The following is a 27236-nucleotide window of genomic DNA, read 5'->3' as shown; positions in this document are numbered from 1 at the left end:
TCAAACCTGATTTGTTTGAGAATTTATATTTGGAATGGTTATTACAATTGAGTGAGCAGAGGCGTCCACACATGCAGCAAATATATTCGACAAAATATACATGAGAAATCAGGAATGTATTTGTAAATAAATTTAAATAAATGTGAATAAATATACACATGCTTTACATTATAGCATAAAAATAGTTAGAAGATAAAGTTTTGCTGTATTACGATCATCAAAAATCAGGCAGGTAATTTTCAGGGCAGAGAGGGTAGAGAAATTAACAGTTTTTGGTATGCAGCATAACAAATTACCAAATAAAACGAATATAGCAATAGATTCAAAGTTGATTTCATCAGTCTGGACTTCCATTGTCTATTATCATTAGGAATCTAAGAAACTCTGGCCAATGAAGAAGCCCCGAGTCATAGTATGGAACCATGGGAATACAGAACTAGTCACCTTTCTGAAGCACATCAACAACATAAGACCTTCCATCACTTTTATAATGGAGAAGGAAGCCCACAACGAATTGCCATTCTTGGACGTATTGGTGAAAAAGACCGACACTAAGTGGGAAACATCTGTATACCGAAAATCCACTCACATGAGGCATTACCTGAATCACGAATCAACCTCCCTCAATCTACCAAAAGAGGAAATCATCAAGACTCTAGTGGATCGAGCTTTCGGGCTCTGTATTACGGTGGAAAATCTCGAAAAGGAACTGGGCATCATCAAAAAATATCTTCAGTGGAATGGTTACTCCAAAGTGATGGTTCAACTAACTGATTTTGGCTAGAAGACAGCAAGAGCCTCGCAAGGAAGAGAATCCGTCACAACCAGTACTTGTACTTTCCTACGTCAGAGGATTATCGGAAAGGATAGGAAGAATTGGGTCCAAATACAACATCAGAGCCTTCTTCAGATCCGGAAACATCATCCGTAGCTGCCCCATAAAAACCAGGCCACCAAACGAGGACTGTGATTTCAAAAATTGCATTTACCGCATACTATGTGAGTGCCGCAATTCTTATATCGGTGAAACTGGGAGGCCATTGAAAATCCGCATTGCTGAGCACAAAAAACATACAGCAAGGAGAAATCGGCAAATCGGTAATAGCAGAGCATGTTTGGACTCATCAACAAAACATCAAGTGGTCCCAAGCCGAGATCATCCACAGGAAGGAACACTGGTTCAGGAGGAAGTTCAAAGAAGCTGCATATATGTTGCAGTGGTGACAAATATTGTGTTGTCCAACGACACATTCAGCCAAGTTAGTGTACATATACGCAACATATATAAACATATGGAAACCAAGTAAAAATCGGTTCAACTCCGCCTAACAGTGATTTCCCGCTGAACCGGTGAAGCGTAGAGATGGAAAAAGGGATAGGTGAAAGCTCTCTGTAGTCGCTTTCATTTCGTATCTTGATTATTTCATTCGTTTCAGTTTTTCATTCTAATTTTATTTGTTTTTTCATAGATTTCGAATCATAGTAGAATCATATTAGACAATGGAAATCCGAACTAATGAAATTAACCACGAGACATTGTCAACCACTTTCAAACAAGGATTCAGAGTTGTTCCAAACGGATAGCCGTGGAAAATGCCGAATCGGGTTGAATTTTACTCTTCCTTTTATTGTCCATGTATTTTTCAATGAATTCAAACTTCATCATCATCTGTTTCAGATATTCAGCTCAATACTTATTCTGCAGGTCCTTCTCAATCCACAAAAGAGGATTGTGCAATCGATATTAATGAAATTCCTGATCTTTCGAACATTTTCCCTTCATATTTAATTGTAGCTAGGGATGAAATTGAGCTATATTTTCAATTGAAAGTGGAATTTCTGTTTGAACATTCCAGAGGTTGTTTGTTCAGCCAGCAGCCATTTTATTAGCAGGGAAAGTTTGGTTGATCTTTACCAGTCTGGAGAGCTATGAAAGAGCATTTCTGTTGGAAGTAATCATATCATGGTCATATACACAAGAATGAAATCCAATAGACCCATTTCCTAATCTGATTCCGTACCAAATATTTTGGTTCAGGCCCTATATAGGGAGTTGAGAATCCGTATCTGGCACACTCGTTAATTACAGTCAGTTCATTCCTGTCCTCCAGTTTCCTCACTTCCTCTCGATATTACCAGTTCAGTCTTTATGTCTGTTTTGGGTTCGTCAGTGCCCCTAGAATAGTCTGTCTGTGAAAATATTGATCCGGTCATTTTGTTAATGTTAGTCATATAATGGCTCTCTGTCCTCAAAATTTGGAGTTCCCATTCATTCTACGTCATCCAAGTTTCTAGTACAATTCAGACCAAGAAATGAAATTGTTGTATGTTTTGTTATTTAAAATTCCACTGAGGAATATAGAGGAGTCAAAGGTAAGTTGACCAGATTTCGAATCGAAAAATAACCAGTTTTGAAATCGAGACGAGGTTTGATAGAAACAGGTAAATTTTATCATGATGCCGTTTTTTCTTTATCATTTCTGAGAGAGCTCTTGGCCCTTACAATGATGATAGATAGATAGCTGGACTAATGTGACATGGAAAATGTACATATCTCTGATATGGATTAACTGATTTTCGAGACAGGCACTCTTTGGGGAAACTGACAATTCCACCTATTATGGTCTTCAAAATGTTGCATAGCAACACTGATGACTACTCAAGATGGAGATCTTTCGGAAGAAGTTCCTGTGAGAAACGGGAAAGCCTCTTATAAGCAGCGCTATGCTGACGTACTTAGCATCAAAACCAAAAACCGTACGAGTAAATTATCCAAGTTCATCTTCAGTCTGAATATCCTATTCATGATATTCCTCAGTTCCTCAATTAACTTTCGCCGAACTCACACAGATTCTTTGTTTTTCAATGTATGAAATGTTCAATGCTACCTACACCACTGCATGGTCGTATAGTAAATCACGTGAGTTCAAGTGTTTACTTTATAGTTTGAAAATTATTTTATTGCTTGAATATTCAAATTTTCTATCTCATTAAAAAGCTGTTTAATGATTTTTACTACGATAATTTCGGTAAAAATCGAGTGTAAAACTATTTGTCATGTCTTACTCCTACTGAATCAAATTCTCAAACTATGACGATTTTTCAACATATTTCTATAAAATACTTCAGTCAGTTCTGAACAACAACTTGATGGAAAAGAAAAGTTTAGGATTTCTACTTCATACAAGAAATATGTTGTAATTTTCCAAAGAAAAGAAAAATCAATGAATTTCAAAATGATGTGTAGTTCATACAAAGACACAAATCGACAGAAAAAGCTCGAAACAACTATAAAAATTGTTGAAATCTCCCATCATTTCTTTGGAAGATTTACAAATTTTGAATGAAGAAAAGAGTTGAAAGGCAAAAACTTTCTTTTCCAAAAATTATTCCTTCATAAAAATGTACCCCTTTCGAATTGAAGGAAATTCTTTGTTCCTCTTTTATATGCTACATCGTGTAGCAATCCTGCGAATAATATCTGATTCAATTCCATAATAGTATAATTCAATATCAATAGAAAAGTAGTTGTTTCCAAAGTATTTTTCTTTCGTGTAATTCCATGTGCATATGAAAGTGATTGTGACGAGATGACTTTTTTATTCAGTTTGTGCCTGAAAGTTACTTCTTTGCATGAACTGCACATATTTGTATAGAGAACTGCGTTTATGTGGAATAAACTTTCTGAGAAATTTATTTCAAAAGAATTTGATCTCCAGCTATTTAAATCCAATATGAATCCCTACTTTCGCACAGGCACCACTCTTGAGCGTCTTAAAAATTTTCCTGAAGTGCTGTGTAAATTTTGAAATCAATTGCTTCCTTCTTTTCTTTGGGAGATTCTCACACTTTCTTGTATGAGAAGAAGAAAGCCAAAACCTGTCTTTCCTAAAAATTAATATCTTCTAAAAATATACGTCTTTTGATCCAAACATAGTAATACTAAATTCTTATGCGTACTACTTTTATTGCAGAAGACTACATCAAGGTGAGATAATGGGAATTATAGCCGTACTTATCAGCAAAAACCCATAAATGTTAACATAGTTCTATTGATAAGCCATCATTCAATTCGAACGAGTTAAAAATAAGCTACGCCATCGAATAATTATATAATCCGAATCTGACCGTGAAGCATAATTAAAAACCACTTATGTTAGTAATTTGCAGTCGTTATTTATGGAATCATATCGTTTGTAATAATTTTCTAAAACTCACACTCCAAACAATAATCATTTTCAGAAATGTTATTTGCTTCTCTGCGTATTTTCTAGTTAGAGATTAGAATTACAAAGAATAGTTTACAGTCTAAATGATCAAATGGTAAAGAGATTAACTGTTATCTACCTAGAGTAATTTAAAACCGTTTCAACGAAAATTTCCATGTGTAGTGCTTATTGTGTACAGAAAAATAAAAATAAAAGCCCCAAACATTGTTTTTATTCAAATGTCAATCATCTATACTAATATTATAAATGTGAAAGTTTGTGAGGATGGATGTATGTATGTATGTACGTATGTTTGTGGCTCTTTCACGCGTAAACGACTGAACGAATTCAGATGAAACATTACATAAATACAGCTTGTACATCAAAATAACATATAAGCTACAATTTACGAAGATTTTGTGTAAATTTGGTCACAATAAATATTAATTAAGTGGGAAAAATTCTTGCTCACTGAGAGCTATCTTGCCATGCGATGCCTATACAGTTGGAGTTACATGCAGATAATGTACCGTAAGTTTATCTTGAATAGTTCTGAATAAAATACAATCTATGTACCCCAATGGATGGAAATCCCTGATTCCCTGATTCGCTATACAAAAAACCTATCTGCATATTTCAAGATTATAGGTTCAGTAGCTTCGGCTTTAGGTTAATATAAGAGTGTCAGTTAATCAATGGGTATAGTCGAAGTAACCAATATAGTAATTCTTAAAGCTATCGGCGAACTCAAAGGCCAAAGTCCACGTGGAATGAAGAATTGGCAGTTCGTATTGGATAATTTTTACTAATCAGGTTTTATGATTGGCTGAAGAATCATAAAATTAAATTTGAAGGCATGTTACGGTGACCAATAGAATGTGAGGATGGTTAGAAGAGTCGTGTTGTCAGTATTCATTTCAGGAACTGATCGCGATTTGAGTGTTGAAATTCGATATTGGTGAAGTTATAATTACTTAACATTTTTGTTATTTGTTTAAAATGTGGCGTCCTTGGACAAGTACTAATAGTATGAATAATATGATAGTGTGATAACAACGCAGACTTTCTCCTGTGTAGTGATTCCAATAGCGCTGGTGAACAATGCGAAAAGAGATACCAGTGAATAAGATTCGGATGCATTTGAATACTGAAACTCGAAGAGTATGCTTCGATGTATATGAGAATCTGCATATCAAGTTTGGTTTCGAGGGAAAAAACTATTACAAGCAACATCAGATTTGACCGAAATTCCTTTCTCAACTGTACGTAAAATAGTCAAAAGCAAACCTTATGAGCGCAAGACGCGATTTGATGCGGGATTACCAAAACCTTTAGATGTTCATCTAATAAAATCATTAACGACTGTAACGACTGTTACAAAAGCAATGAGATTCCTACAATTGAAATCATAGGGCAGAAATTGAATACTTTCGTCCATAACGTGAGCTGCTGTGACAAAAACTCTTCAGAATTGGATAAAGAAACTAGGATTTAGATTTAAAATAATAAACAAACGTCAAGAAGTTATGGAACGCTTAAGAATAGTAGAATTGCGTGACAAACACTTAGAACAAATAAATAAATATAGACAAGAACAACGGCAAATTTTCTATTTGGACCAAACTGGGTATGACACTCACGACACAGTTACGAAAGGGTGGACTGATGGTTCGAGAATGTCTACGCCTAACATGTCTGCAAACAAAGGATCGCTACTAATCATTGTGCATTGCGGAGGAAGTAAAGGATGGGTTCCGAATTCTTTGAAATTATGTGGAAAAAAACTTGAGGACTGCAATGTTGACTATCATAAAAACTTGGAAGCTAATATTTTTAATACATTGATCTCAAATTTGGATGTGAATAGTGTAATAGTTCTTGACAAAGCTTCCTATTTGAAGAAAGATGAAATACAAACTTTTTGATTGATAACAATTTGTATTTTGAAGATAACTTTACCAAAAACCAACTACTTGAAGTTTTACAGGCAAAACATTTGATAAAGTATTTGCCCTTGAGAATATTGCTGAAAAGTATGGACACACCATATTGGGACTTACCCCCTATTTTTGTGTTTTCAATCCCATCGAGTTGATTTGGCGAACATTGAAACAAAGCGTCAGGCGTAAAATAATTTTCCAAAATTTGATAACAAGGTGATAGAGGTAGTTGAAGAAGAAGTATCTAATATTACCGAGAAGATTGGCAGAAAAGGATTGAAAAAGTAATTTCAGTTGAAAAAAACTATATGGAGATTGGACACTACCTTTCAAAACTTTTTGGTTTAGAAGATCATTTTAAGAAAATGCATCCTATAGATCGAATCACTTTGATATCCACTTTCAACAGTTGTTTAGTTGAAAATACGCAGAAGTGGTATGTATGGAGTCAGTCTGCTTTCATCCTCGTCGAAGTTTCGATAACTGAAACACAGAGTTCCAAATCTCTGTCAGTTGAAATGAAACCCTATAGATCGAAAATGCTTGTTCACTTCCCAAAGCTTTTAATAATGTTTAAAGATTATCATTATAGAATTTATAATCATTACCTCTCAAATGAATCAAATAAATTAACATTCAGAACATGGTGGTTGGCCATTTACTTCAGAGGTTATTTTGAAGATGATTTAACATCTATTTTCGAATGACCTAATTTTTTTATGCCCGAAACCTCAGTTTTAAAAGGGCCATCTGTTAAGAGGAAATAAAATGTATCACAAAAAATGCTACAATCATTTGTCATGAAGTATTACTTTTCCACCAGCGAGGACCCTATGGATTTATGAATTGGGAAGAAAATGGGTCAAATTGCTTATGTTACAAGTATCACATTTGAAGAGAAACAATTTGTTGTTTGGTCCTGATTATACCTACATTTGTATTTATTTCACCTATCAATGTTAATTATTTAAATTACAAAAAACAGTGAAACAATGAAAAAATGTGTGATTTTTTGCTTTTCATGACCTGTTTCTGTGACCTATTTGTGATAGAAATTGTCAGTACAGAAATGATTTATCCAAAATGTCAATTATTTTAATCAATTCATGATGAAAAGTATCATATACAGTTTCATAGAAAGTCCACGGCATATTCAAGTTTTTTTATTAGTGGATTTTTTGCTTCAGAAAACAACCTATTTATTTTTGTCATGGAATACTTTACACGGGTCAAATCTGACATTTTTTTCGTGTATCATCAAATTTTATAATTTTCGTAAGGTACATTTTCAAACTAACAGTCGCTACAGCCTTCCATAGTCTACTGCGATAATTGCGAACATAAACCATGCAAAATCAAACTGTCAACTAATTCCATATCAAATAGCTGTCAGTCGTTATTTCGGTGTTATGGTAATGATCAAGTGATCAACTGCATCCATCAAAACCGTACCTAGCAAGATTTTCGCATTTAAAATGACAACAACGATGCTACTTTCTCAAATGAAAAGCATCCAGGAAGTGGACTCAAATCGGGTAACCCAGAAAGCCACCCAATAGCTCCCTTCCTATTCAGCTTGTCGCATATTCTGGAGCACTTGAGATATTACACTCGAGACCTGCAGATCTTGTTATGTGTCTGGTGGTTTAAGAAAATCGAAATCATTTAAATGTGGTAGCCACTCAATCGAACACCTTCCTATTCAGCTTCCTGTTCATTAAATAATCGCACACGTTTTACCACGGGCAACAACTAGTTATTAATAAATAATAAATACGTAAAACCTTGAATATTTGTGGAACGACGAACGACAGTTAGCAAACCGTATTAAAGAGTTTCTGTAGACCATGAAGAACCTCACTTTCAGTTGTTGAGTGTTTTTTTTTTCGATGGTACTTGATCGCCTCATTATGAACAAACAGAAGAATTGAATCGTGATTCAACGATCATTATTCATTGCAGTGGATAAAAGTTAGCAAATAGTGTTTAGAAATGAAATGAAACGACATGTCAAACACCCGTATAATTTTTTATGAATTTCCGAAGACTTGCTATGTTCGTGTAAACTCCAGGATAACCAGGCTCGGCACAGTTGAAACCCCAGGAAACCAATCCAAAAAGGGTGCCATTTGACACGAAAGGTCCTCCAGAATCACCCTGAAAAAAGTCACATCTGTAGCCGAATTTCTGATGATTCTCAAGAATATTTCTTTAGGAAAATCAAAGTGTACGTCATTTGTAAGCTATCTCTAAAAAAAATCTTTCTAATAAGCATGCTTCCGCATTTTATTCTTAAGCGCGGCTTACCGTAATATCAAAAATCCAAACGAAGTACCCCTTATGATACTTTGATTGGTGTTGTTTTTATTCTTGATACTACAATAAGTCCGTGCCTAATCATTCAATAATGATCATTCAATAATGATTGGGCAGGGAAAATTGAAGTTGTAATAGTAATCCTTAGGAATAATTCCAACTTGATAGTTTTATTTGTTAAGCACAGTTTAGTGAAAGCATGTGTTTACGAAACGGAAAATCATACCAAATATAAAACAGAAATCGGTAGAATCAAAGTTTTCATGATACTTGGAGATGTTTATACTTTATGTAAACCTCTCTCTACAGTTATAATAATAATAGTAATAATAATGTTTATTTCATAAGATTGAATACATATACATATAAAAAAGAAGAAATGCAGAAATAAACATGACAAGACACTGAAGCTCATAGAGCTTGTGTATGACAAAAAAAAAACTGAAACAATAAACAAAAAGTTAAGACGTTTTGTGTATGATGTCAGTTGAGATGGAAAAAAAATTAAAATAACATGAACATGAATCAGTGAACAAACAACAATACAAACTAAACTATCGGTCATAACATTTATCATTCATACACCATAAACGTAGAGTAATTGAAAGCCATATGTCATATATATTTCATTGAATGTTCTGTTCTTAATATGGTCCTGCACTTTTGTAGAGTTGCTGTCTATTCTATAAGATAAGTCCCTGTTCAGAAAGATTGCAACAGTACAGATTATGGTGAACAATAATGACACATGTAAATTAAAACATATGAATAAAATTTCAAATATACGTATAAAGCTGGTGTAGATCATGAATTGTGAAATTATTTCCATTTATACTTGTAAATATTTACATTTTTTTGTGAGAACATGTGCTTTTTCTTTCTGTATAACTACTTCATTTTTTGTTCGTTCCAATATTTCATTTATTATACCTATTGTTATATTAGTTAGCCATAATTTCAGTTCTTTTTTAAATCTGTTATCACTTGTAATATACTTTATTTCAAATGGAACTTCTGCATAGGCAATAGAGCACAAGTATGTGAGAAATATTTGACTTCGAGATGTGCTTACTTTAGGAATCCTTGAGGTTTTTTGCTTGAATCTGGTATTGTGCAAGTGATCCAAAGACAATGATTTTGTTTCATATCTTCTATGATGCATTGCAAGACTTAGAAAATATAGATGTCTACATGTAAAAAATTTAGATTCTGTAAAAAGTGTTTCAGACGGATATGTATTGTCTCTATTAAAAATAATTTTGATGAGAATTTTTTTTGAGTGACATTGATAACCTGAGATGATTATCAGTAATACCCCCCACTCCCCATACAATTATTCCCTAGTTGATATGGGACTATACTAGAGTGAAATATAATATTCGTAGCTGTGCTATGTCAAAATTTTTTTTGAAAAACCTAAATTTGTTCAGTAGAAACCTCATTTCATTCGCAACATATTCTGTGTGCTTATTCCATCTTACATTTTTATCTATTATTATGCCAAGATATTTTATATGTTCTTTCATAGTTATAGTCATTGTGTCATTGTCATTATGGATTTCCAAAGAAGTATGAATTGGCAAGTTGTTGCTGAAATAAGTGAAAGATGCAACCTGCTTTTAAACCAACTGTCAATTTTTATGAAATCTATCTCAATCTTGTTCTTCAATTCTTTCCAAGTATCAGCGCGATATAATTCGGCTGTGTCATCAGCGAAACTGAATTGACCCTAAACAAATCATTCAAGTAGATATTAAATAAGAAAGGCTCCAATACTGTTCCTTGGGGGACTCCATATTCTATGGTACAGTAAGTGTTTCATTTATTTTGACGCACTGTTTCCTATCAGTTATGAATATCCTAATGGTCTCTTCCATTTCTGCTGTGTACTACTCTGTTCCAAAAATGGTGTGAATTTTAATTTTTCTCAAGAAATATTTATTCATTCATCAATTCCGATTTTGTCCTCTTCAAAGTATTTACCTTCAGATATAATGGTATGTTCTTGAGATCTCTCTGATTCAGTTTTTCTCCCCCTCAATCGTCGCAAAACGCCATCCTTTCATGGTTCTTTTCAATCTTGGGAACAAAAAAAGGAGTAGGGGGTGAATCTGGTGAATACAATGGCTGATGCTTGATTACGATGTCGTTACGTTGTTTATGGTACAAAAATCAAGAACAAGCAAGGACAAACATGTGGCAAGAACTCCTGTTGTACTACGCTACGGTAATCGAAGAAAACAGTGAGCAATACCCTGACATTTGATCGAACTTTTTGGTGTTAGCTCCTCTGGGATTTTCCAATGGGACAATTAGACTTTGGTTTCGATGTCATAACCAAATCTGGATCGCCCTTGACGTCATAAAACCTAATCAATCATCAACCAAAAACCTACCTGACAAGAATCTCTTCCTCCTTCTCTGTATCCAGCACAGAACATCCTTGGAGTAATTTGAACATGTCTGTAGCTTGCCTGACACCACTGTTGTGGGAGTATTGGAAGTTCAACTGCTCGAAGAGTATCAGGGATGTACGTATAAACAGATGAGATACTACCCCATCCTGATACAAATCCTTTCATTCCTGCCAGTGGACACTCGTTGTTTTTGGGTAGTTTAACAGGCTGAATTGTTTTCGAGAAACTGAAAATCAAGAAAATGTATATACTGTGTATCTAAGATAAGGGTGGCCAGGGAAAATTGGAAAGTAGAAAAGATACGAGTCGGCTGATTAAGAAAACCGCAACACTTGTTTGTGCTTGGGTGGTGTGAAATAACAAAATTGAACAATACTTCTTGAGCATTCAGAAATTCTCATGCATGAGATGATGATTAATACCTAATGAAAAGAATATAAACTTCCAGAGCCGAAAGTTTCCTTAACCGACGTCTGCAAGTTAGTTTTTTATACGTGACGTTTCGTCTTAACCTCCGGTAGGCATAATCAAAGACGACAAGGCATCACCTCAGACCACCAAAGCTGAAAACTAGCTCTTATACAAATATTGGAAAATCTGGGGTTCTGCTATTTTCTTAGGAAAACCATCACAGCAAGTTCACAACTGTTTTTGAAAAGTATGTTTTAAAGTTGAGTTGAATTTTGAAGCTATGATCAGCTGTATTTTGCCTCGTACTTCGGAAATATATCGCCAAGCTCCAACCTTTCTTTGATGTTTCATGCTATCAAGGTTGCATTTGACATTTGGATCTTCATTCATGCAGATGACTCTTTTCTGGAGAGACTCTACTAGCCTCTGAGTCTGCTCAGGAGCGGAGCTCATCATATATGTGAGCAATATTTCAAAAGAGGTTCAATATAAACTCCATCAAGTTTCGAAAGTTCCTTCTTTCAAGGTCGAATCCTTAAGACTACAAGATAGCCGCATAAAATGGGATGTGAATCAAAGTTTTTTGAAGTTATAACCAAAAACTACTTTAAATTCATTCAAAGGTCGAAGTCGTTGAAGGTCAAATACAAAACACTCACCTTGGCTTGTGTTGTATAGGTTCAAAACATCAGGATAACCGCGTAACTAACTCGAGCTCATTCGTGGTCAAAGTTCCCTTGTCGGAAATTTGGGGAGTGAATGAAGGTCATTCGAAGTCAAATCCAAAAGACTACCTCAAATTCATCTTGCCTGCGTCGTACGACGTAGGACAAGCGCGTTCAAGGTCAGACTCAAAACACTCTCTTAAGTTACCTTGGCTACGTCGTGCGACGTATGTAAAGGTCGTTTCGAGGTTGAAAGTGGTGGGGAAGGTTCTGAAATCGGCTTTAACCAACTACTACTCTGAAGAGTGTACAACATTCATTTTCTCAGTGGAAACTGATGTCTGGACTCTCGTAACATCGGATTATACTTGTTTTCTATCACCTCGAGAAAAAACGTGTTTTCCAATGGTAACGATTAAGGAACGTTTTATTGATAAAGCTGTCACGAACAAAGACGATCTGAGAAACATTGTTTGAAATATCTTGAAATATTTTTGTCGCCACTATATAAACTCATATCAAGGCACCTACGAAACATTTACATTTCTGAGTGCGGAAAATGGTTACAAGATAAGTTTATCGAGATTATTAACATTCGTACATGACACCAGATGCGTGATAAAAGGAATCCAACTGGAATCTAAACTTCCATCAGCATGAGTGTCTGGCATATGATATAAAAACTGATAATAATGACACAAATTTCACGAACATTTTCATCAAGTAACGGTTCAGTTCATTAATAATTTGAAATATAACAGCTCCTAACCTCAAGGGTTTCTCCAACCTGATGATGGCGATATCGAAATCGTCGTTCTGTAGATTATTTCGCGGATGCAATATGGCTTGTTTAACATTAACTACAATTCCTCCTTCATCTGTTCTACGGCTTCCTGCTCGGACGGAATACAATCCTTGTTTCGGGAAGCAATGTGCTACTGTCAAAGCTCTATCTTTGGTTATTAATGCTGCACCACATATCGGTGTCCCGTTATACCTGAATCAAACAATAAAAATTCAATCATCCTCGAAACTAAAATGAATTTCCAGAAATAAACTTGGTTCTATATACACTGTGACCAAACTCAAGTCGGCACTACTGCCAACTATTTTTTATTGAAGATATCGGCCGCGTTTTCAATTAATTCAAAAAATGTTTTAATTGATAAGAATCTTTGAATATTTCTAATTCAATCGAATGCCAAAGGTTTTTTGTATTCATCATCAAACCAAAAATAACGTAGTTACGCGCCTTTCAAAATCTACATCAAGTTTGCCATGAAATTCACAACCAAACCAATTTTTCTCAAAGAAATTCAAACTGAAACAAGGCACTGCCAAAACATCATGAAAAATCAACCAGTCATTTGGTAATGAAAGTGTTAATGAACACACTATTTAACGTTGATTTGCGATTTTTCAGCCTCGAAGATGAACTCCGAAGTGGTGGTCGACCGATAGTAATCCAAGACGAGGATTGTAGGACTCTGGTGGAGACTGACCCATCAAGAATCAAATCAAATGAAAATCAAATCAAAATATACTTTATTGTCAGAAGATTTTGTATCCCATCGACAAAGATTTATAGGTATAAATATAAGCATAACTAATGGTGTATAGACAATTAATGAAGGTTTGAATAAAAACAGGTACAAATACAATGAAAATAAATATAAAATGGAATACGCGTTTTAAATTGATTCATGCTTGCAAGCTATAATAGGGTCTATCAGCTAGCAAATTTCTAACTGCTTTCTTGAATTGTACGTTGGTCAATTTTGGAGACCTTATATCTACTGGTAGGTGACTGAATAATCTTCCACCATTATAAAAAATGGAATCCCTGATTAATGTTGAGTTAGGTATAGGAAGTCCAATATCAAGTATGCTATTACGAGTAGTATAAGGAGAAGAAACAAAGTCAAACTTCGTTTTATGTTTGTGCACCAAACATACAGTTTCAAGAATGAACAGTGCAACGACGGTTAAAATATAGTCCAGTCATTATAGTAAGTTCACCTCGGAATTCGAGATACCCAGCTGTAAGTCTGTAAATACTTGTATATTGACACCCTAAAAGTTGTCTCAAAACCTACATATGGTAGGGTGTAAGCTACTATTAAATTTCAAGGTCAAAGGTCACAAAAATCGGTTTTTTGCGCTTTTTTTGGAAATATCTCATTTCCTATGGGTTTTTTGCTATTTGTATTTATCATCAATATTGTAGAATACAAAATTCTCTACAAATTTTGTTTGAAAAAATTTTTTATACGGTGAACCATTTTCGAGATAGAGGGCGGAGAGCACGCGGTCACAGCATCACTTCAGGTCAACCGGTGCCTCCGGTTGAAAACGCGCCATATATAGTTGATGAACTATCGATAAATCAATGATTATAAATATTTGTCAATTTTTATTAACTATTATATTATATTTTATCATTTTTTTCCTAACTTATCCACTTTTTATTCAGTATTAATTTATTCAACAACACTTACCTGCCCATGTAATTGCAGAATTGTTAATGAAAATATAGGAATTATATTTGAATTTTAACCTAATTAATATTTATAACTTCTTACATGATGAAAAAAAAAACAAATAAATTATGAATTAATCTTTTTATTAAAAAATATCATTGAATACATTTATTTTTATTGAAAGTAAAGAAATGGAATAAAGGGTACAAAAACTACAATTTATAATTTTAATCATCTTCTTCCTCTTCATCGTCGTCTTCTGGCTGCTGGTAAATTTCAAACTGGTCTTCATTATCGTCTTCAACGACATTTGTCTCAAGTTCTTCCATGATTTCGGGGTCAAAGGTTCCATCTTCGTTAATGTCGCTCTGATATGGTAGAGCATTGAGACAAGCTTGCCCATTACATTGGCCACAAGCTAAAGAGCATTGCAAGCCCGCTTTCCTGCATCCGCATCGCGAACCACAACCACTCTTGCAGTTGCAGAAAATTGTATTTAGCAAATCTTCTGGAGCAGGTGGTAAAATTGTCATGATAGGCTCCAGAAAATCGTTTCGCATTGCCCAACCCCATACCTGGGGTTCCAAATCATGTCCTAACCAAGTTTGAACTTGATAATATACACGGTTGAAATGTTGATGAGCAGCTGCACTTGTTGGTGGAATATTTAAAAGCTGCACAGGTTTATTAAGTTTTGTAGACTTGACGTAATGCATATAACGAAGATGATCGAGACTTTTCACAGATTTCGGAGCATTATAGACTGCCAATAAGGTTTGAGTTCCACTCTCTAATAATCTCTGGGCCGAACAATTTTCTTCCTCAAATGCTGCAGCTAGTTCATCCAAATTTGTCAGTTTCTCAAAAACTTTTAAAAATGATTTTTTTCCCTTTTTAAAAAGCGCAGAAGTTGTGTCACGGCCACTTAATGCGTGCAGAAATAAAATATGTTTTTTAGAATGAGGATAATTATCAAAACTTTTAGTCGAGTATATCTCCTTTTTTACATTACCTTTCCCAACTTTTTTAAAGAAAATTTCTTGTTCGTAAGACAGTGTACGCCCAATTAAAATGACAAGTAAATCAATATCTTGTCCTATTATAACTGCAGTTTTTTTAGACTTTGATTCTTCAATTGCAGTTTCAACAATAAGAACATCCGCATCATCTCTGGCTTGTTTAGTAGTAATATTTGCAGCTTGTAATTTTTCAATTAACATATTAATGAACTTATCTTTGTTATTTCGATTTGATAAGAAATTTTCTTGAGTAACTGGTACAACCATTGTTTCATCGAAACAAACTTCTCTGCTGCTCCATAGCTTTTACGTTCTTACCGTCAAATACAACAATTATTTTGGAACTGTAATGCCTTTGTAAATAATTCATGTATTTATCAAAAATAATTGAAAAAGTATCTTCTCTGCTCCATACAATATGAATAGATATAGATTCAATGCATGAAGAAAATGATAAAATATAATATAATAGTTAATAAAAATTGACAAATATTTATAATCATTGATTTATCGATAGTTCATCAACTATATATGGCGCGTTTTCGACCGGAGGCACCGGTTGACCTGAAGTGATGCTGTGACCGCGCGCTCTCCGCCCTCTATCTCGAAAACGGTTCACCGTATAAAAATTTTTTTTTACAGAATTTGTAGAGAATTTTGTATTCTACAATATTGATAATAAATACAAATAGCAAAAAACCCATAGGAAATGAGATATTTCCAAAAAAAGCGCAAAAAAACCATTTTTGTGACCTTTGACCTTGAAATTTAATAGTTGCTTACACCCTACCATATGTAGGTTTTGAGACAACGTTTAGGGTGTCAATATACAAGTATTTACAGACTTACAGCTGGGTATCTCGAATTCCGAGATTCTTACCTAATTTAAGCTTAAATGACTGGATTATTATTGGCCGCAAAATGATTTCTGCATGATTCTTTAGGTTTGACTTTACATAGACACCTTACTGCCCTGTTCTCTAGTATTAACACAGATGAGAGAAGGGTTGTACTGCATGTTCCCCAAAATGGTATTCCATATCTTATTTGGGATACAATCAAAGCGTAGTAAACCGTTTTTGTTGTGTGAAAACCCAGCTCGTTAGAAACCACCCTCATTGCATAACATCCGGAGGAGATTTTACTCTTAATATGTCTGACGTGTTCATCAAATTTGAGCCTATTATCAATATAGACACCAAGAAATTTTGTGTTCAATTTGTTTTCCAAAATATCATTGTCTATTGACAGTTCATTTAGCAGACATTTAAATGTTATTATATTTGTTTTGGAGACATTCAAGGATAATAAATTAGTATCATACCAATTTCTCACCTTTTCTAAATCAGATGATATTTTTTATGTAGCTCTGCTGGGTTTTTTCCTTCCACAATATTTTTGTTTCATCCGCGAATAGAGTAAAGCTGCCAGATATATCTATCATAGTCAAATCATTAATATACAACAAAAACAGAACTGGACCCAACACAGAACCCTGTGGCACACCAGATGTGATTGCCCTGCTTTCTGAGAGTTCCGATGTTCTTACCATTTGACTTCGGCCTGAGAGGTACGATTGAAACTAATTGTACGTCATCCTTCGGCAGCCATACCGGTGATGTTTTTTGAGTAATAATTCATGATTAACACAATCAAAAGCTTCCGAAAGGTCACAGAAAATTGCGGCAGCTACTTCACCAGCATTTATTTCTGAATGAAGTTTATAAAGGAAAGAGAATATTGCATCACTTGTATCTTTTTCCGTCTGGAACGGAATTAGAGAAATGGACCGCAGATTGGAAGGATTATGAAAATGATCACCTTTATGTAGGGAAATAACAATTGAAGTCTTAAAAGAAGGAGGGAATGAGCCAGTTTCTCAAAAGGCATTGATGAGATTAACTAAAATTTCCAATGCATCTCCTGGTAGATTCAAAAGTATTTTTACCGAAATCTCATCATACCCAGCGGTATTTTTATTTTATATGTCGTTCAAGGTTTCAATTAATTCATGAATATCTGTGTTATATAAAATGAGGCTATCATCAATGTTAATATTTTCTAGATTGATTAAAGGATCATAGGGCACGCGAATAGTGCTGCTTAGCTTTTGAGCAATAGTGCAGTAGAATTCGTTTATTTCGTTAGGATTTAATGGGAAATCAACCTTTGTTTTCTTTGATTTTCCTCTGAGGTCATTCATTATGGACCAAGTCTATTCAATTCTGTTAGTTGATTCTCCAATTCTGTTTCTGTAATAAATTTTCTTTACTAACCTGATAGTTGATTTATAAATTTTACAGTACCTCGTGAGGTACATACAGATAAATTGGTCATTCGTAAATTTTCTAATGTAATGCAGTGAACGTAAGTTTTTTGATGACTTTTTAAGTCGTTTCGTCAACCACGGCTTTTTACGCTTCTGTATAGGAAAAGACTTATCATACACGTCCAATAAAATGCTGAGAAATGATAAGAAAGGATTATCTTTGGTCAGAGTGCTCTCCAAGTTAATTCCGATACAATTCTTGTAGAACCTATCATAGCTTGAACTACTATACAGTCTATTATGTTTACATATGGTATGTTTCTTTGGCGACTCTAGAAATGGTGCGTGGGATGGCAAAAGACCTGGGCGTCAGCTCCCATGCGATTTTTGATGGTTCAATACCTATTGAAAAAGTCGAAAAGCTCGAAAAAGTGGGTTCCAACGATTTGAACCATCCACAGAAATTGTCACGTTCCGAGATATGTCCTTCTTTGCTTTTGCGCAACCAAAACTATCCTTTTTCGGATCGGATCGTCACGTGTGATGAAACGTGAATCCTCTACGACCACAGTATACTTTCAGGACAGTGCTTGGACACCGATGAGACACCCAGGTACTTCGCAAAGGCGAAAACCCACCAAAAAAGACCATGGTTACTGTATGGTGGTCAGGGGCTGGTGTGATCCACTAGAACTTTCTGCAACCGGGCCAAACCTAAACAGCAGAGTCCTATCGTGAGAAAATCGAAGGAATAATTGCATTAGCAGCAGCCGGCACTGGTCAACAGAAGAGGTCCAATCCTGCTCCACGACTACACTTGTCTGCACGTTCCACAAATCACCGAACGGAAATCAAACGAATTTAGCGTCGAAGTTCTGTGTCACCCACCACACTCCCCAGACCTTTCGCCAACCGACAACCTTATTTTCAAGCACTTCGACAACTTTCTCAGCGTTAGAACCTTCTCCAATCAGGACCTGGCGGAAACGGCCTTCTTCGACTTCATCGAATCCCGATCACATTTTTTCATGCTGACGGAATCAGTCTACCTGTGTTACGTTGGCAAAAGTACACTGATTATGACGCTTATTTCGATTGAATCGAATAAATATTCACTGATCTATGACAGTAAAAACAGACAAAACTTTCAAAACAACCTGTTAGAATGTATAACATGAACACCGACATGTGTTTGCCTGGAATATGATCTGAATATTAACTGTGGTAGTTATACAAGGTGTTGAGCAAATGCTTTTTCTGCTGTTGATGTTGCTGGAGAACCATCCAAGATTTTCAAGGGTGCAATTATGGATGATGAAACTTTGACCAATGGTCTTTGTATCTGATCCAACTTGGAACTGGTAAAGAGTTCCAAAAACTCTGGTCATGAGATTTTACTTCATTCCAATGTTTCATTTGAATGTGTAGCACCAAATATGTCATAATAATGAAACTCGCAATGAATTCTCACGGAATGTAGTATCTGCCAAGTAGTAACTAGTATCTATTATTTATGATAAAATGAAGGGAATTTGCAAAAAGGTAACAAATGAATATTACTGGAGTTTTATTCCAACACAGAACCGTTATTTTCAACACGTGTTTCACCAAGTGATCATCTTCATGAGGGAGATTAAACCTTTTGAAGATGATCACTTGGTGATCAAAACACGTGTCAAAATGTTAAAAATAACGGTTTGGTGCTGGGATGAAACTCCAGTAATATGCATTACTACACCAAAGGTTCCAAACAAGAAATGTACCACAACTACTTGTAAAAGTATACAGTTTGGGTTTTGGTGGGATTGATATCAAAATCAATTCCACCAAAACCCAAACCATCCCATTCCGACATCCTCACACCTCTACCCGCCCTAAACTAAATCCCGATAACTTGAACCTCATACTCTTAGGAGAAAACCTCATACTCCAGGATTCAGTGTCCTACTTGGGGGTCACTTTCACAAGAATCCTCAACTGGAAGGACGACCTGAGACAAACTCTGAACAGAGTCCAGAAAATAGCAAACCTGCTTAAAGCACTGAGAGGCAAGCTCGGGAGATGCGACAGTAAAACTCTCCTACATACTTATAAATCTTTCATGAGATCAGTCCTACAAAGCGATGATACACTGTACGCTTCCCCCGAGACTATCCCACCGTATCCTAACTACCGAGAGAAAAATCCTACGCAACATCCACAACCTCTCTTACCGTTACCCATCTCAAAACTTATATAACCTAATTAACACTACAGCAATCAACCTACAATTTCAGGAACTTCAGGGACGATACGCGACTAGAACGATGAGCAGTAGCAACACCGATGCCATCAACTTGCTGACCACACCGTGGAATCCTCGTGGAGGACCCAGAAGGTTTCCTAGGAAGAAGCTCCCATTTCCCCCAGCCAGACTCCTGGGAACAGTGGAAGATCCGCCGGAGCAGATTCAGGATATCCTAGAGGAATACCCACTTGGAATCAGATTGCGGACAGCTGCGTCCTGGAAGGAGCTGAAATCTGAAGCCATGAGCCCCAGCCTTACAACACGTACCCAAAAAACCCCAATGACCACTGCAACTGACCCGGACCACTCGGAAAGACAAAAAATAAGAGGAACACATGACAACTAAAACAACACTACTCTGGACATCATTACACCAGACACCACACATACAACTCACTAACCCTGAAGAGGTATAAGCCTATAGCAGGCTTCTGAAGTCTGATGAAAGCTATAAGAAATCAGAAAATTACTTCTAATTTGGTGTTTGATATTGAAACAATTTTGGGATAGCCCGTCTATGAGTCTTAGAGTTTGGATTTTGAGACTTTTCTTTCTACTTACATACTTATCTTACTCTACATAGTCGCAGGGAAATATCGTCTAATATTCCTATTTTTCTCATAAAGGTAACTATCAACTCACCTCAAGCTCAGCTGATAGGGGAATTCTTCAATCTGAACAGACCTTCCTCCTATGATTCTGGAAGTTGCGTGTACTGAGTCCTTTAATAAAACTAACGAAATTTAATTATCTAATGTGTTTAGATTTTTTCGAATACAAAGTTAAAAATCGGCAAAACAAGTTATTGAAACGTTCGTTTGAAGGTTATTGACAATGTTTCATGATGAACTTCATTAGTTCGGACTTCCATTGTCTGATATTGTATAAAATGATTTGAAATCCCTGAGAGAACTAAAAGATAAGAATTGAAAAATGAATAGCTGAAAATAACAGTTATAAATTGATGGATGTAGCCGTTACTACGTGGTAGGAGATCATAATGAAAAGAGAAATGAAAATTTCTATGTGTTTTACCACTTTTAATTGTAACTAACGTTACTGCAGTTACGTTCTATATGGACATTCTCAAACTAATACAATAAACTAACAATGATTCATTACATTCGCCAATATGTACCATTCAGGTACTTGATTGATACTTGAATTTAAAGTTCACAATGCGGATGTGCCAATTTAAAAACCGGAGATCGATCATTTAACAGGTTGCACCCACAATGTTCATGCTTGTTAATTTCCAAGGCTTCTAAATAATTGAGTTTGCAACCCTTCCATAGTCTAGTTTTCATAGTCTCCGTTGTTTAAATTGGCACATCCGCATTCTCTTTTCATTAATAATTCCGTGTTAGGAATCACACGTTAAAAGGTAAGACCTCGTTAATCCCTAGCTCGCACAAGTTTCGACTTCTGAGGGTTGTCGTTCGTAGGGGTGCGACAGCTGGTTAACGGAAAAACAGATTTTAAACAGATTAATAACAGTTATATTAAGCAAGAAACCTGAAATGAAATAATAGTGAAATAGAATACAAGTAAAAATTGAATAATCGAACAAAAAATAAAAATAAAAAGTTAAGAGATTCCAAGCCAAGTTACTTCACGACATTTTGATTGTTGGTATCCACAATCGTCTTGGGGTGATGACTAGATCAGTCCAGTCGTAAATGATGCAAAATGATATAGTAGAACAGGGATATAAATAAAATAAATAAATAAAATAAATAATACACGTTTTTTAGAAATGAAATGAAAGGTACATAAACATAAGCAGTCAGCAGTAAATAAACATGTGAAAAAACCACTCCCGCCTGTAGTGGTTGTAGTGTGCCTGGATGAAATGGGGCTACATATATATATATATATATATATATATATATATATATATATATATATATATATATATATATATATATATATATATATATATATATATATATATATACAAATATATATATATATACAAATATATATATATATATATATATATATATATATATATATATATATATATATATATATATATATATATATATATATATATATATATATATAAAACCAAAATGAATATGAAATATAAATGTAGAGCTATATAGATATAAAAGATGTGTACATATTCAATGAGGTATATTAAAATATGAGGTAAGTATCAGATTTTTCTTTTGTATGGCATGATTAGTCAATAAGACTGAATTGTTGTTCTGGGCAACGAAAAAATTACAATTTCAGGTGATACTTGAATGTAGTTGGCCTTGAAATATTTTGAATTTTAACTGGAAGACATTGGTATAGTTTGGGACTCAAATATGTTAGACTTTTTTTTCTTTTGATTTTCTCATAAAAGGAGTCAAGTATGTGAGTTGTCTGTTCCTTGTATTGTATTGGTGTTCCGGGTTCTTCAATTCGTGCTTGGAATTATGCTGTTTGATGGATATTTTTTATCTTTATTGAATATAATTTTAAGTAGGCGCTTTTGAACAATGATTAATTTTTCGAGGTAAGACTTACTTTAACCTCCCCATGCTAATATTCCATACACAATATGTGGTTCCACTAACGCCTCATATATCGTTCTTATTGCTTTGAAATCTAGAATATATTTAACATTTTTGAGTTTATAAATTAAAAACTGTATTTTCTTAGTGATATATTCGATTTGTTTATTCCATTTCAGGTTATTGTCTATCATAACACCAAGATATTTGATCTTATTACAACTGCATATTGAGATGCCTTCAGTGATTTGCAGGCTATCATAAGAAGGGGTACTTCTCTCATCAATATGTATGGGTAGAAAAAATCTTTTTTTAAAGTTAATTATTAAAAGTCTATAGTTGAAAAAGGCTTGAGTATTACGGATATCGCTTTCTGCTTGAATTTTAAGTGATAGCCAGTCTTCATGACTGCAGAAAATTGCAGTATCATCCGCATAAGTAATAATTTGACCACTTGTGTTTATTCTGAATAGATCATTCAAATATATATTGAACAGAAGTGGTCCCAAGACAGTTCCTTGGGGTACACCATATTCTATTCTTTGAAAATTGCTCCTTACCATCTTCAGTTCAACACAGTGAAATCTATTGGTGTGGATTTCTGGGTGATGATCTCAGAATGTCAAGATGTATTTCACAATTGGTATATACAGTGTGGCACACTTAAGATAAAAATATCCCTGTATTTTGGTCATTTTTGAATGCAGATATTTGATTTTTGCTACAGGCGTAGACCTTCATGGGCCGTACTTTCCGCAATACTTAGCTCAAGTGACCTTGCGAAAAAAGGCAAATTCTCGATATTTAGCTTCGGGTTGACGATCGATTAGATTTAGAAAGCACAATTGATACAATATTATTTTCATGGCAACATTTGATGACATTATATGAGAACAAGTTCAATAATGGTGAATGAATAACTTCTTGTTGATCGTTTTAAAAAAATTCAATATTTGCCTTTTTTGATCTCCAGAGATGTTAGGAGGTTTCATTTTTGTCCTTCATTTTCTGTATGTGATATGTTGTAGTACATATTAAAATCGTGGTTATTCTCTAAAAGGTGCCAAGCATAGGCTGAATTATGAAAAATGAGAATCAAAACTTCCTACGTTTTTATACCACTTTCACATAAGAAGTTTCATTTCTCATTTTTCATGATGATATCCTATATCACGTAGTAACGGCTACATCCATCAATTTATAGGCTGAATTCGTTTTCGGTATCTCAAAACTTTTTTATGTTCTGAGATTCATAATTTCATCAACTGTTACATTCGAAAAACAACCATGTGCAAATCTGATTATGAAACAATGACAGCACTTTTTACAACTCCTTGATGATATTTTGACAGCTAATTTCTGTCTTTTTATACATGGAATCAAATTTTTGAAAAGCTGGATAAGATGAATTGAAAATATTTCAAATCAGGAAATTTTGTAGGTCATGATACAAATTTTCAGTTAAAAAAATGTGGGAGTTTCATGTTATGAGTTAGGTCAGGTTAGGTCCAAAGTGAGTGAGTCTATTCGACCCTCTACCGCAACCCGCAAGGGTTTATTGTGGCTCACGCCTATTCACACTCGACCAAATAAACCCAGCTTCGTAAAGAAGCTGGGTTTGTATGGTAAGTGGTCTTTAAGGCAGTAGTCTTTCAGGACTGTCTTCCGATAGTCTAAGTCTCTGCATATGATGATTCAAATGACAGTGACCTGTGAGAAGGCCTGTTAGACTTCGTAGTTCATCCCTACTGTAGTCCAATAACTGTTTGGTAATAAGCTGGAGTGAGCCAATTCTGGAAGAGTCTGCCAGAAGTCCATAAATCTTCTTACCATCCAGGTGTTCAATCTTTGTTTGGCAAAGCCTAAATCGATGCCAATGATAGGTTCTGGTCTAATGAAGCTACTTGCAGCACCCTCCTTTGCAAGGGAGTCAGCAGCCTAATTTCCTTCCAAACCAGTATGGCCAGGAATCCAGACCATAAACAATCTGTTAAGTCTTCCCATCGAGGAAAGTCGTTTTTGGCAATTTGATGTTATGACTACTTCATCTTTTAATTTTATCTTCTAAAATACAATGATACATTTCTGATGTAGAAAGATACATGCGATTTCACCATGTACTTTGAGCAGGAATTTTCTCTCAAGGATCACTACCATTATTCTGATTCAAAACATCATTTTTGAGATTGATGGTTGTTCATTTATATACATGTATCATTTATTTATATAACCCAATTTCTACTTAAAAAACAGGCGATATATCGTTATGATAATTCGTCAGATATCCTTGAAATTGTTTACAAATGATAAGAACAAATTTTTCTGCTTAGATATGAAATGAATTAAACCAATTGTGGAGCAATTTATTATCATGTTTTCAGAGTCAGGAAAGTCCCGAATGAGATTTTTTTTGCCACAATCTATATTACTTGTTTCATAAATCTCGGTGACTATCGTTTGATCTTTCGAGTTGTCAGAATTTGTGAAACTATATGATGCGATTTCACGTTCAGGTTTGTTGATACGGAATCCAACCGATGAGAGTATTTTGATTAGAACCGAATATAATTAAACTCCAGTCGGCGTTATCATTAACAACTGTTAATAATTCGAAAATTTCAGTTTTCAGATTCAATTGAGAAATACCAATTTTGGCATTAACTCAACTATCGTTCATCTTATTGAATTTGTATTCAGTAACATACGAGTTGAATTTTCATTTTTCTTGAGAAACAAAGCTTATGTTGTACCCAGTGGAGAATTATACCTAGAAAATTTTAATGAGTCAGTATTCAGGTACACAAAAAAATACAAAATTGGATAGAAAATTTCCAATGATTTGATTACAATACATATTTCTCACTATATTCAGCGCATAGAAAATAAAACAGAATGTAATCCTGAATATGTTCGAACAATTATCCGTATTATGTTCCGTATTTCAACAATTAAACCATTTTTCATTTTCTTCACTTCAGAATATTATTTTAATCATTTTCATAATATTCAGATGTTATATCTGTTCAAAAATCTGTTTAAAGTCTGTTTTTCCGTTGACCAGCTGTCGCACCCCTACGAACGACAACCCTCAGTAGTCGAAACTTTTGCGAGCTAAGGATTAACGAGATCTCACTTTTTAACGTGTTATTCCTCACACCTAATCTAACACTTATGATGATTACTTTAAAACATATGTTTATTTTGAATCTTATAAAAATCACTATCGATAATCATTCGTTCATCCCAACGAAATGAATAAACCCAAAAAATTTGACTATATTTTAGAACGCTCACTAAATTCTGAGCTTTCTGTGACCTTGCATAACCTCACTCTATGCTGAAAAGCGAACCTTGACAGGCAAAGCCTAGTAAATAAAACAGATTGTTTCAGCCAAACCTCACCTACCCTAATCTGTCCTAACCTAACTTAATTATACGCCTGTATTATAGAATTAGATAATTAGGTAGATTCACATAAACCTACACGAGTATATTTAAAAATCGTGAAATATCAACGTATAATCTCACCTAACCTGATCTGTCCTAACCTAACTTAATTGGTAATGTGTCTGTATCATATGACAGTCATAGTGATGTTTTTTTTATAATTAATGTTTATCTGTAAATACATATAAATGTGTAAATTTGAATTAGATTATTAAGTAGATCCCATCAGGTATACACGAGTATATTGAAAAATCGCGAAATATCAATGTATAATCTCTCATCCATAAAGTTTAACGATATGTAAACGTAAAATTTAACAACAGAAATACTAGGTACCAACAATAAAATAATCAAGATAATCCAAAGTATAAACACTGCGAGAAATGTTAACAGTTATAACTTACTTAAGCTCAGTATGGAACACAACGCGAACATTTTTAGATTAATTCTATTCTGAATATTCAAAATTATCACCTATATAGCTCGCTTTATCAGTTTCACCTTGTTGTGTTGAAATTGGTTCGGAGCTATTAGTGTAGGCTTGTCACTGTCTGTTGCAACTCCAGAATCATGATTTCAAGGTGCCCTTTGTTCGATTCATTCACCTATTTTGAATTAAAATTCAATATCAGTGGTCTTAGTAGTAAAGATGCGTGTACAATGTCGGTTATGATCATGGTGAGCTCTTGGCCTAGACCCCCAATATATGAAATAACACATGGGCTGAAAAATCCCGGGTCTAAGAAAGAAAACGAGTTTTTTTTGTTCAAAAATGACTTTAATCACCAACATAATCTCCATCAAGAGCCGCACAATCAAAATAGACCTCAATTTCAGTAATAACCTCTTCACTCAGCTAGTAGTCGCTGGGAGCCAAATCTGGCGAATACGGTGGACGTTGAAGCAATTAGAAGTTCAATTCATGTAGTTTTGCCATTGTTTCGATTGACTTGTGACACAATGTGTTGTCTTGATGAAACCATTTTTTTCTTTGCCATTTGCGGTCGTTTCTTTGCAATTTCCCAGATAACACAGGATGTCCTATGGATATCCGTTTTATATCCATTTCAGGTCCAGGATATCCCGGTATTGAAATGGATATCCGATGGATGTCCGTGAAGGACAAGCGTATGAATATCCGTCGAAGGATATCTTATGGATATCCATAGGATATATGAGAAGTAAATGCTATTTCATTAATCAAAATTTATATCCAAAACGGAATTTTGTGAATGTAAAATTTGTGAATAGTAATTTTAATGCATGTTGC

The 27236-nt window shown here is 34.6% G+C and overlaps 1 protein-coding gene across 1 annotated transcript; it reads right to left on the bottom strand.

Moving 5' to 3' along the window:
- Positions 1 to 8080: 8080 nt before the first annotated feature.
- On the bottom strand, positions 8081 to 26501 carry LOC141486330 (trypsin-7-like). Its single transcript, XM_074184079.1, has 5 exons — positions 26371 to 26501; positions 20655 to 20745; positions 12727 to 12954; positions 10861 to 11107; positions 8081 to 8305 (listed from the first exon to the last, which is right to left on the bottom strand). Exons 1-5 carry the CDS (start codon positions 26399 to 26401, stop codon positions 8159 to 8161), a joined length of 744 nt encoding a protein of 247 aa, XP_074040180.1. The 5' UTR covers positions 26402 to 26501; the 3' UTR covers positions 8081 to 8158.
- Positions 26502 to 27236: the final 735 nt, after the last annotated feature.

This window comes from Leptinotarsa decemlineata, unplaced genomic scaffold (genome assembly GCF_025532065.1).
Source record: "Leptinotarsa decemlineata unplaced genomic scaffold, Ldec_3_MD MMD2_tig00026354_RagTag_RagTag, whole genome shotgun sequence".
Lineage (NCBI taxonomy): Eukaryota > Metazoa > Arthropoda > Insecta > Coleoptera > Chrysomelidae > Leptinotarsa > Leptinotarsa decemlineata.
Note: the sequence above shows the minus strand (reverse complement) of the source record. Positions and strands in the feature narration are given on the sequence as shown.

Coding starts and splice junctions, on each gene's coding strand:
- LOC141486330 (XM_074184079.1), bottom strand. CDS start 26,401: ATGTTCGCGTTGTGTTCCATACTGAGCTTAA. Junction 12,955..20,654: donor CCCTATCAGCTGAGCTTGAG/GTGAGTTGATAG, acceptor TGTTTGATTCAG/GTATAACGGGACACCGATAT. Junction 8,306..10,860: donor GAGGAAGAGATTCTTGTCAG/GTAGGTTTTTGG, acceptor GACTTTTTTCAG/GGTGATTCTGGAGGACCTTT.